The sequence below is a fragment of the Canis aureus genome, chromosome 33 (genome assembly GCF_053574225.1).
Source record: "Canis aureus isolate CA01 chromosome 33, VMU_Caureus_v.1.0, whole genome shotgun sequence".
Lineage (NCBI taxonomy): Eukaryota > Metazoa > Chordata > Mammalia > Carnivora > Canidae > Canis > Canis aureus.
In genome coordinates, this window is record NC_135643.1 from 31,077,628 (window position 1) to 31,090,784 (window position 13,157).

The window sequence follows — 13,157 nt, forward strand, 5'->3', positions numbered from 1 at the left end:
AAGGAATGACAGAATAAAAATGAGGAAAAAAAGCAGAGTCACCATTTAGGATTGTGGTTCAGCCAGATGATACATTCAATTTAGTAGATTTAATTTGTGGTAATTTGTGAGGCTGAGTTCTGGATGATGGAAACAATATTTCTAGATTTTCAATGGGCATGAACTGAGTTTTAAAAAAAAGACTAACCAAATCTTTTAATTATATGCAAATGATCACAAAAAAAGGAAAGAAAAGAGGAATGGTTAGGTTGGTGTGGTAGGGTGCAGGGCTGGGGAAGATGAGAGAGTAGAGAGTAGGATGGTTTGCAAAATGACTTTAGGAGACTGTTTTTTTGAGGCTTTTGTTTCCCAGGTTGGATTTAAACAGTATTACATTTTTAGATGGAAAATTTACTTTATCCACAGGTGAAGTTAATTTCTCATGTCTGCAATCATTTTGTTATAATAATTTGTATCATAAGAGATGCTGTGATTTAGTTTAAATGTTGCTATCTTAGTTTTTACTTTTAAATATATCTTTTGGAGGTTTGGAAACACTGGGCAAGTACATTATTTCCAGATCCCTCTAAGGATTATTTCATTGGAAATCTGTAAGCCAATCAGTAAGCTTATTCTGACTATAGATGGCTCCCAGGATTTGAAGGAATGCAAAGATGAGGATTTCCATCAGGTTCAAGGCTGCTATCATTTTGCTTTGCCATCAAACCAGCAAACTCCTACAGGTAATGATATCTGTGACAGTTCCTCAAAAGAGTCTATACCCCAGAAGTTCCAGGTTTGGTGGTCATACAGCCCATGCAGAATGAGGAGTCTGCCAGGACAGAGGTATTTGAGCCATAATGCTGGGGTAGAAGCAATGGAGCCCTTGAATTATCCCTCTGTTACCATGTGCAAGAGTCCTGGCTGCCCCCTAGGATCCTACTTCTGTATTCTCTTTTTAAAAAATATTTTATTTATTTATTCATGAGAGACACACAGAAAAAGAGAGGCAGAAACAGGCAGAGGGAGGAGAAGCAGGCTCCATGCAAGGAGCCCGATGAGGGACTCGACCCTGGGAATCCGGGATCACGCCCTGAGCCAAAGGCAGACGCTCAACCATTGAGCTACGCAGGTGTCCCCTATGTCTGTATTCTATTTATTACTGGGTCATTGGCCCCTGACAACCTGCTATGACCTATATAGATAGTGAAAGACAAAGATATGATATGTGGAGTTGAGGAATAGGGAGAAAACAACAAAAATCAACATTTTTTTTGTGAAATGAGAAAAACTTAATTCTCTCTAAAATACAGTGAATTGCTGATCTGGATAAAGTTTATTGATTTTAATTGATTTATTATGTCTGATTTCCTGCCAGACATCTGAAAACTATGAAATTGATGTGAATCTAGATCTTCAAAACAGCTAATAACCAAGCCGACTCTGATGTAATAGTCACTTTTTTTTTAAATAACTATTAGGTGTTAGTTGATAAGTATTACTGTTGGGACACTGAGTGGCTCAGCAGTTGAGCTTCTGCCTTCGGCTCAGGGCATGATCCTGGAGTCCTGGAGTCCCAGGATCAAGTTCTGCATTGGGCTCTCTGCATGGAGCCTGCTTCTCTCTCTGCCTCTGTCTGTGTTTCTCAAGAATAAACAGATAAAATGTTTAAAAAAAAAAGGTAAATATTACTGCTGAGTTGAAAAATATCTCATTATTTTGTAAGTCATTGATTGTGGTTGTCATTATTATTTTGAACAATGGTTTTCTTTTTTTTTCTTTTTTTTTTTTTTAGGTTTTTGTTCTGGCCAGATTTTCATTCTTTATACTTGAATTCCAACTTATTTAAAAAAAAAAAAAAGCTTATACAAATAAGTCATCATAAGCTAAATCAGAGCTATCTAGTTAGAAGTAACATTAAACTTTATGATAGTGTTTTGTTTAATTTTTCACCCTTTTTAATTAAGAAACATGGTTTAAAAGAGTCACATAAATGTGAATATATTCTCTGTCAATATTCTGTTGTCCATATATAGAAAAATTAATATATATTTAAATATTCCCAATAGGAGGTCCATGTAAAGCATTATGATTTCAGATAGGTCATCCTTTATAAATGTGTGATAAACATTTATACACATATATACATATACAATATATCAACATTTCCTATAATTTCTATCTGCTTATAATTTTGACAACAAAAACAAATAAAGAATAGGATAAATAATAACTAGAATGGGAAAACTCTCCGACTCATATAGAGAACTGAAATATCAATCCTTTAAGTACTTCTAATTTATTTACCAAAGGTGTTTTCTCATTCCCTAGTGAACTCATGAAGTCCTTAAGCTCTAGCACAAAGTTTAACTGCACACTACATTCTATATAGGATAATACTTAAAATGTAAAAGTAATGCTTTATGTTTTTACGAAAGCATTCTCTGAGTGTTGATGAATTGTAAAGAACAAACAATTTAGTTCAGACTCTCCCTGCCTCTCCTACCCCTAATCTCCTCATTCATAGAGGTGATTTTCCCATAATAGTAATAGCTAGTTAGAATATATATATATATATTTTTTTTTAGTTAGAATATATTTAATAAAGGATTGACTCTTAATTTAAATAAGAGCAAAGTCCCCATGGTAAGATTCTTAGTAAGGGTTGTGAGGGAGCTTTTTATTTTTTTCTCCCCAAGAATATCTTGGCACAGTTACACATAATTAAAAAGTATATGGCTTTATCTGAAGCTAACTCTTCTTTGGAATAATGTTGGTAAGAGTTAATGAAAACCTCCTTGTCTCAGACCAATTAAAAAAAAAGTGACATGGTCTTATATAGCAGAAAATGACGAATTGGAATATTTTTAGATGACGTATCCTGTGCCAATTCTAATCAGTAGAATGTTTTGGCACTGGGAAGGTAAAAATAATCCCTTTTCATTCATCTTAATACTTGATGTCGAAAGGCCTGGCCAATTATGCTACTGTATTGAAACTGTATTGAAACTACAACAAATTCAGAATTTATGAAGAATTTTTTTCTCCTTATAAACACAGTGTTCCATATAAACATTAACTGGCCTGGATTATATTCAGTATCTTTTGCCACTTGGTTTTTAAATGTATTTATATGAAAAGAAACAAGAAATCTAATTTGTTGTACTCTTGGATAAGAGCTGTGGGGAAGGATTGGCATTGAAAAACTTATCAAATATCCACACGACATAAATTTCTTTCAGAAAACATTTATCATACATCTTGATATCTTGGGGAAGGAGAAGTGTTCCCATTAAGTAAATTTGGGGAAGGCAAATGTGACAATGGGATAGGCTTCTTATTCTTATGAATATGTACTGTCATTATTTAAATCACAGCAGATTAGAATGAGTTTCTAGCTTTCAGCTTGACTTTGTAAGAAAGAGAGGAATCAACATGCTGTTGCATTCAGTCCTTGCATGCAATTCTAAAATACCTAATGAGAATCTTCCTTTGGGTCTGCCGAGGGGCTAGTTTCATTTCAGAGGACTTTAAAATCAGCTTCTCTGCTCCCACACCCTGATCTTCTGTCACCTGCTTGCTCACATTTATATATTCTGTGACATACATTCCACAGTGAGAGACAAAATAATCAGAAGTCTGCTACGGGTAACATTTTGGTATGAGTAATTTCCGTTTTTTAAATAAACATCTATAAATGACAAATTCCTTGCCTGGAAGGGTTACCATTAAGAGGGAAAAGACAAGTAGGGGAAAGCAGGTGAAAAGTGAACTTCAAACACTTTACAGCTTTGTCTAAGGTCAGATCTATTTACTCTCTCCTGGGCAGGGCAAACAGAAGGAAACAGCACATGCCAGGCAGCTGCCACTGAATGACTTCCATACCTTCTCCACTTGCGTTCTCACTATTTCCCCATGGCATTCTTGTGGTTTTCCCATTTTCCACAAAAGCAGAGAGATTTGGGAAGGTTAAATGACTTTTTCAAGATCTCATAGAATTGGGATCAATTTCAGATCGAACTGAATCTCCAGAATGCATACTCTTTCTTTTGCAGCACAGTATCTCCCTAGCACAGAACAAAATCAGGTATGTTTAGTGGCAACCAGGCCACTTTGCTTCAGATTCGTTATGCCAGGTTTTTCTTCTTACCCTTTTCCCCCCCTTTTGGGTAGGGTAGACTTGTTTAAAACAGTTTAATTTTGTTGGGGAGGGGGGCTTGTTGATTTTAGCATCACTGAGAGATTCTGCTGATTGCTTGAGTTAGTGCGATAGCTTATGTATTGATGTGCAGAACCCTCTTCATTTTCCTGGCAAAAAGAAGGCATTCAGCAATGTTTGCTGGATAATAACATTACTTTTGTCTGTTTTCTAACAGTGTGCATACTGGGCTCTACAATATATGTGGAAATTTCTGTGGGATCATAAGATGTTGAGATTGGAAGATACTCAAGGAACATCCAAACAACCCTCTTTTACAGATTAGAAAACTGAGGCCCTGAAAGCCTTAAATGAATCATCTAAGATCACATGCCTGGTTGTCAAAATTGTTGGGACAGTTACTCAGTGCTCTTTTCTGGTACACTTTTTCAGGGCATTGCCATACAATCTCTCATTTTAGTATTTAACTTGATGAAGTGGCATGAGGTGAGGCTCTATTACTCCATTTATTTTCTCATTTTTTTTCGCTTGTTCTTCTGATGGAATATAGTAGGTTGAATGGTAGTGCCCCGAAATATATGGCTCCATTTTAGTCCCTAGAACTTGTGAATGCCAATTTATTTGGTAAAATTGCCTTTGCAAATATAATTAAGTTAAAAATCTTGAGATGATGAGGTTGTGCCTGGGTGGCTCAGTTGATTAAGCACTTGCCTTAGGCTCAGGTCATGATCCTAGGGTCCTGGGATCAAGCCCCATGTTGGGCTCCCTGCTCAGTGGTGAGTCTGCTTCTCCCCCTCCCCCTGTTCTTTCTCTTTCTCTCAAATAAATAAATAAAATACTTTAAAAAAATCTTGAGATGATGAAATCCTCCTGGATTATCTGGATAGATCTTTAATAAAGTGATTTTGACAGAAAGACAGAAAAAAATTTGAGACTGAATGACGAGGAGAAGATGTTGCAAAGAATTTGCTACATATTGAATTTGCTCATATATTGAAGACAATATGAGCATGGAGACAGAGATCAGAGTGGTGTGGCCAGAAGTCAAGGAAGCAAAGGAGTGTGGACAGCCACGGGAAGATGGAGGAGGAAAGGAAGATTTCTCCCCTAGAGCCTCTGGAGGGAATACAGTCCTGCCAACACTTTGATTTTTGACTTTTGGCTTCCAAAACTGTGAGAGAATAAATTTCTGTTGAAGCCACCCAGTTTGTGATAATTTGTTATAGGAGCCACAGGAAACTAATATATTGAAGGGGAGAACTGATATTATAGAACTGATGTTTCATATGTAAAGTATATATATAGCCTATATATAGCCTGTATATATAAATATACTGATATGTAAATATATAGTTATATATAAAATTATATACAGATTATATAAAAACATGTATTTATGTATAACCTATATTTATTTTATTTTTATTTTATTTTTAAAACGATTTTATTTATTTACTCATGACAGACACAGAGAGAGAGGCAGAGACACACACAGGCAGAGGGAGAAGCAGGCTCCATGCAGGGAGCCCAATGTGGGACTTGATCCCGGGTCTCCAGGATCAGGCCCTGAGCTTAAGGCAGACCACTGAGCGACCCAGGTATCCTTATAATCTATATTTATATATCACATCCTGGAACTGATGTCTTTTGTATCATTGCTGACTTTACAGACTCTCAGGGCATGTATTGGTGGCAATGGATAGTTGAAGAGATTCAGGGACAGAAGAGTGTTCTTGTTCTAATATAGACAGGCAATAATGACCTTTTGGCAAATGAGAGGGATTTTATAAGAAAACTTCTCTCTTGGGATGCCTCAGTGGATCAGCGGTTAAGTGTCTGCCTTTGGCCCAGGGCGTGATCCTGGAGACCTCGGATCAAGTCCCACATCAGGCTCGCTGCATGGAGCCTGCTTCTCCCTCTGCCTAAATCTCTGCCTCTCTCTGTGTGTCTCTCATGAATAAATAAATAAATTTTTTTTTTTAAAAGAAAACTTCCCCCTCAAAGGGCTTGGGAACATCAGGTCGAATAAAGTGAAGGCATGAGAGAGGGGCAGACCATCCCCTGTTCTGTATTTACACTTTTAGTCGTGGGGCCCTCACATTGCTTCCTGGACATCTGTGAGCCCTTCTCACCAAGCTCTCCAGCTTGAGAATGCTCTTTCCTTCTTCTCACCTTTCTTCAATCGGTCTCATTTCCTTAGGGCTCTTTTCCTGGAGCTAACCCCCACCTTTACATTCACATGTTGCAAGGAGATAAATCCTGTTTATAATAATCGTTTTTTTAAATAAAGATTTTATTTATTTATTCATGAGAGACACAAAGGGAAGCCCAGAGACATAGGCAGAAAGAGAAGCAGGCTCCCTGCGGGGAGACCAATGTGGGACTCCATCCCAGGACCCCGGGATCTGAGCCAAAGGTAGACGCTCAACGGCTGAGCCACCCAGGCGTCCCTGTTTATAACTCATCTTTACCCCATTTTAATCACACTTATGTTTTACAGCTGATTTTGGTTGCAATAATGCCAGCAGAGAAGTCAGTGGGGACTTCCTGCAGGTTCCACCCCAGCCAAAGGGGGAGATATTTTGAAGAGAGAACATTCCTCCTGTCCTTCCTGTCGTACCCATCAAGGCCAGCCCAGTTCGTGAGCAGCACTGTGTGTTGGGATTTTCTTACAGCCTTGGCTGTATTGGGAAGAGAAACCCTAAATATAGAAGAAAAGAAACTCTTCCATCTGGGCTGGACTTTCCAGGAATTCCTATAAGTGATACAATGTTGCTTTGCCTTCTGGTGAGTCTTCTGCTTGGACATGATTTTCTTTTCTCTCCTGTTACTTAACTTTTCTGTGCCTCAGTTTCCTCATCGGTAGAATGGAGATAACAATGGATAACAATGGTACTTTATGGGAAAAGCTTCTTACGAGGATCAAATGAGTTAATCTAGGTAAAGCTTCTAGAGCAGTATCTAGCACATAGTGAGAACTCAATAAGTGTTAGCTATTAGTATTTATTAGAGAGAAATCTCTCCCTTGAGTCCTGGTTTCTGTGAGGAATGATGGTCTCTATGTACTCCCAACCTTTGGACCAATTCCTTCTTCCTCTTGGTGACGTGTTTGTCTAGTGATAGCCATTACTCAAATTTCCTTGCTTGTGGGGAACTATTCTATTAAAAGTCCTGTGTGTGAGGGGAGTTGGTGTGCTTCTTTCCACTCTCTGCTTAGAGAAGTGGAGGCAGTGACCTGGGTAAGAGTGTGTGCCTCATGGTCTCACACTTTTCTTTAGGTAGGCTGTTCTGACAATGAGAGTAAATATTGGGAATGAACAAACTCATTTCAGTTCTCATGATAAGCTAAGTCTTCTAATCCAGTCTGCATCAGGAGTAAAGTTGGTATTTTTGTTCAGTAGGTGACTCTTTTTGTCTTACTCTTTGGTTCAGTTGAGGTTCCTCAAAAAGCTACTGTGATTATTATTGTCAGAAAAATTGGAGGCCAGGGTGGATGGAGTCTGGTGTGAAGGAAAAACATCCTTGTCTCAGTATGTGTTTCAAAGGCTTCCTGGGGTTGGAAGGCAGAGTGCATGGCTGAGGATCCCTGCTCCCCTCTTCCACCAAATCATCCACTGAACTAACTTGTTCTCTTGTCTTTCTAAGATTTGCTAAGTTAATCAGCAATGAAAGAACAACTGAAGTCACTCCTTGTTTAAGCCTGTGTGGTCCCCTGAATGAAGCCTTTAAAGACACACCAACAATTCCATGCTGCGGAATGAGAAAACTGTGCAGTGGAGGGATCACAAACAGAAGATTTTTATTCCTGAGCAAGCAAAATGAAAATTCAGCAAACAAATCAAAGAATCAAGATAAAGACCTAAAAGATGAAATGGGAACACGAACTATATAACAATGAACATAAAACAAAATCCTCTCAACACTCTGGCAATTACACTGGTCCTGTGGTGAGTCAAAGTGAGCAAAATACTGAGCAAAATACTCCTAGAGGGAAGTGTTCATTCTTGTAGAAATACGAACATCTTGCATCTATATATTTCATTGTACTGCACCAAATGCCCTCACATCTGTTTCCTTATATTATTTTTATGTGAACTCTGTAGTGTTTGTAGGGGATTTGCTCCCCTTATTATAGATGTGAAAGAAAAAAAAGAACATTCGGGAAGGAAAAAATCATCTGAGCTACAGCTGGTCAGATGATGGGTGTCTGATCCAACAATAGACAAAAGTTCTTTTTAATCACACAACCATTTCACCACTTTTGGTAATGGTTGGTATGTTACTTAAGCTACTTCTTCTTTTTTAATATTTTGGGGACTATGAAATCTGTGCTCCAAATTATGAGAGTGAAAGAAATCTTTCGTTCTCTACCATTTTGGATACACATGAATTCTTCTGCCAGGGCCTGAATTCAGAGGATTTCCCTTCATAGGTTTATAAATGGGAGATATGGATTTGCCCCTTTTAATAGTGATTCAGAATAAGAGGATTTGTCTCCCTAATTAGACTCAAGGGAATAATAAAACATGGATTTATTGATAAGTGTAGAAGTTGTATGCCTAGGAACAGAAAAACTGAAGACCTGAAATTAGTTGGCTGTTGGTTTTATTACAAAAACAATCTTATTTTTAGGATTAACACTAGAGCCCACAGAAATGGGGGTCAATGAAGAAACGGACTTGGTACTTTAAGTACAAAAGTACATGTATTTGAGAAAGTGGTAGTCAATTTTTACCTTGCTGGACTTGTCCTCACAATTAGTAAATGGGATATCACTAGCAGGTTGTGGTGGAACTTCCACCTATCAAGGTATCAAGACATGTTTTCCTCACTCACTACTTGGCAAATATCCTCTGCTTGCTTGTTCCTTGGGGCACAGTTCCAGAGGATACTGTATTCTGTGGTTGTGGTTGGCAATATCTGACAAGTATTTTCTGAATCTATCTTCGGTAGAGGCTTCTGACAGTTTTTCTCCCCACTTCCCAGCACTTTTTTCATTTCTGGATTTCTTTGTCTTTGCTTTTTTGTCTCTAGTAGGGAATAAGGGTGACCCACTACCCTGGCTGGCCTACTGGGGCTTGTTTCCTGATCTCATTCCAATGAATTCTATTTCATAGAGCAGATTTTCCTCCTCCATCTCCTTTCTGCTACACTAAGCTAACTCCCCCAGTTAATGCCATGGTCTATAATTGACTCTGAATGTTACCATTATGGGAGCTCCTGAGGCATGTCTTTCTTCCATCAGCTCAGATGAGATGCCCGGTTACTACTCAGCCTTAAGTTTCAATTGTCAAACAGTTGTTCTTCAGTCACATTTGGAGGTAAAACGAACTGCTCATTTCCTGCTGGGACGGAAGCTGCTGCTGCTTCTGTTATCTCCCAAGTCCACTTAGTTCCTTCCTTCTTTAGGATGCAATCCCCCTGTTACTTGAATCATGCTCCTTTGCTTTCCATTCATGTCCTTACCCCAATGAGATACAGGGGGATAGTACCTCAAGAAAGGATTAGCAGTCAAGGGAATTGGAATGACTGTTATACTGGCCAATAAATGTAATAGTTTTTTAACTGGTACATTTGGTGGAGACATCACAGTATTCTATGGAGATCAAACAAGCAAATTAGGTAATAATTAGGGAAAAGAAATCCAAAGGGAAACAAGTGTAAAAATATGCTCACTTCAGAGATTAGAGTAAATTCAGGCCTGTGCAGGCATTGTTTTTTTTTTTTTTTTTTTTTTATAGAACATAGCAACTCAGGATGTTTAGTTCTTCAAGAACAATCCTGGGCGGTTATTTCGCCATTGGAGCAGAGATGTTTTTGTGTTCTTCAATACCACTTTCCGATTCTTCTTCAGTAATGGAATCCTTAAATTTTAGGGGGGCAAATGCCCACCCAGAATAGAAACTAGAATTCCTAGCTTCCCTTGCAGCTAGGTTTGCCATATGACTAAATTCTGGCAATGAGATGTAAATGGTAGTGATATGAACAGTTTTCAATAAGTTTTGTTAAAAGAAAAAGCTATATTCTTCTGTTTATCTTTTTACTTTCCAGGTATTTGGGATGCAGAAATGGTGGTTGGAGATAGAGTAGTTATTTTGCTTCATGAGGCAAATTTAAGAATAGAGGCCATTCTCTTATATAAACAAGATAGAAAGAGTTTGAGTCCTTGATACCCTGGCCTATATATGAGCTATATTGACATTGTCCTCCTACTTGAGCTTTATCTTGAGAGAAAAATAAATTATTCTTGGTTACGCTGCTATTATTTTGAGAGCTTTTTCATTTATAGCCAATCATAATATTAACTACTTAGCTTATGAGAGTATAGTGCATTGAATTTTGTGCTCTAGAGAGATATATTCAAGTCCTACCCCCAGTACCCATGAATGTGACCTTTTTTGAAAACAGTCTTTCTAGATGCAATTAAGGATATTGAGATGAGATCATTTTAGATTTTGGATGGGCTCTACATCCAGTGATGTGTCCTTGTAAGATGGAGACTGGAGACAGAGAGAGACTCAGGGAAGAAGACCATGTAAAGACAGAGACTGGAGTTATGTCGCTGCAAGCCAGAGTGTCAGAAGCTAGAAGAGGCAAGGAAGGATTTTCCTCTAAAGTGGAAAATTTGGCAATTTTGGACTTTGGCCTCCAGAACCATGAGAAAATATATTCCTGTTGCTGTAAGCCACCAAGTTTGTAGAATTTGTTATGACAGTCCTCATAAATTAATATAAAGGATCACACTTATTTGTTTAAACGAACACATAGATGATTCATTTAAGTCATTAAATTATAATTTAAACACACTACTGGTGATTTGTTTTGAGGCACCATATTTGCCGAAGGAAGGCTTGGAAGAAGTCATTAAAACCAATGAATCTGTCATTTAGCAAAAAAGCCATTTGTTCCCAGAGTATATTTATCTTCCTGGGATTCTTCATAGGACCGATCTTATTAGCGTATCAGAAATCCATCATACTTGTATGTAGGTATAAGTTTCTCTTTGAAGATTTATCAACTGGCTAAAGATCATCAATGAAAATCAAAGCAACATTTTCCTTAAAATAATACTGCCTTTCCTGGGCAAATGGATGAGTGTTTCATCCTCTTCAGAAGGAACTCAGGTTCTACAATAACAAAGACAGCAATTAGGTTTGGCAATAAAAGAGAATGATTACAAACACTGCTTGTAATTTTGCAGAACAGCCAGCACTGTATTAAAAAATTAGTTATTAAAAGGAACAGTACAGCTGAGTATTTTTTTTTTTTTTTGAGGGAGAGAGTGAGAGAGAATGTGTGTGGAGGGGGAGGAGCAGAGGGAGAGAGAGAATATAAGTAGGTTCCATGCATGGAGGGGAGCCCCAGATAGAGCTGAATCTCACAACTCTGAGATAATGGCCTGGGTCCAAATCAAGAGTCAGATGCTGAACCAACTGAGCCACCCAGGCACTCCAGTACCACTATTGACATGAACTGTTCTACTAGTTAGTATGAATAAACTTTAGGTGACAACGGTGTGTGTGTGTGTGTGTGTGTGTGTGTGTTTGTGATTTATAAATATATGCTTTATTTTCATAAACACTTTATTAAATGATTCCACTAATCATTTCATAGTTTCTGAGCATTTGACTCTTGAAATGTCTCCTGGTAGGTTAAGGAGGAGCACTCATTCCCTTTAATTGAGGTAAATTGGATTTTGTCACTCTCCCTCACCTCCTCTCCCCATTTCTAAATATCTGAAAGCTTCTTATTGTACTTAGAGCATACTATATAGTTCTTAACACAACCGGACCCCCTAACCATGTGGGCCCCTCAGCCTAGCCCCTTCTCCCACCTCACATTGTCCCAACCACAGCTCCTTTTTTTCAGTTCCCTGAACAAGCCTAACCCTTTGTCTCAGCATGTTTGCACGTGCTGTTCCTCTGTCTGGAAAACTCTTTCTCCAGCTCCTTGTCTAGTAAATTCCCATTTATCCCCCAAATCTCAGCTTATATGTAATGTCCTCAGGCAGGCTTTTACTTCATGCCACTTATAATTTATAATATTTTGGTTTACTTTTTAAATAGCCTTTGTTTACTTGTTAAATGTTTGCTTTTTGTTCCATAATCTCCCTAAAGAAAGGGACTATGGCTCCTGCTCAGTACTCTTTACCTCCCCTCTGTATGTAGTAGCATGGGGGATGTAGCAGGCACTCAGCAAATATTTGTTGAATAAGTGAATTAAAACATTTTTACTGAGGATACTGGATATACCTTAACATCTCAAATAGCAACTTTATGCTAAGGAAAGAAATCAAGTTAAAATGGGGAAAATCTAGGTTTATGGTATAGAAGAACAGTGTTTCTCAGTCCTGGCTTGTCATTATAATCACCTAAGAAGCTTTTTAAAAATGATGATATCCAGGCTGCCGCCGCAGAGACCAAGGTGGCCGGGAGACTCGCTGCCTTCCTCAAGGACGCCTGGGCCAAAGAGCCGGTGCTGGTTGCGTCCTTCACCATGCGGGGCCTCGCTGTGATTCTGCCCATCTTCAGTCCCTTCACCAAATATGCCACCATGATCAACCAGGCCACACCCCACAACTATCCAGTGCCCCTCCGAGATGATGGGAACATGCCCGACATGCCCAGACACCCCCAGGACCCCCAGGGCCCCAGCCTGGAGTGGCTGAAGAAATTGTGAGCACCTCTGGTGACATGGAGGTGGCCTCTTCCCTGTAGTCAATAAAATGCATAGAGTGACCCCAGAAAAAAAAAAAAGATGATATCCAGACGACATCCAGAAATTCTGATTTATTTGCTCTATGTGGCCTGAACATTTTTCAAAAATGGATTCTAATTCTGATATGTAGCCAGGATAGAAAACCACTGGTACAAATTCTGGGTGGTAACTAATAATAGGACAAAGCCTTCTTTCCTCTGATACCTTCTTTCATTTCATTGCTATTAATAATTTCATTCTAAGTCTTTTGAATGAAGATGGTAATGATTGGAAGGAAGAAAGATAAAAATATAAATCATAA

The 13,157-nt window shown here is 38.4% G+C and overlaps 1 protein-coding gene across 1 annotated transcript; it reads left to right on the top strand.

Moving 5' to 3' along the window:
• Positions 1–653: 653 nt before the first annotated feature.
• On the top strand, positions 654–12,876 carry LOC144303977 (NADH dehydrogenase [ubiquinone] 1 alpha subcomplex subunit 3-like). Its single transcript, XM_077882398.1, has 2 exons — positions 654–722; positions 12,542–12,876. The coding sequence occupies exons 1-2, from the start codon at positions 654–656 to the stop codon at positions 12,815–12,817; spliced, it is 345 nt and encodes a 114-aa protein (XP_077738524.1). The 3' UTR covers positions 12,818–12,876.
• Positions 12,877–13,157: the final 281 nt, after the last annotated feature.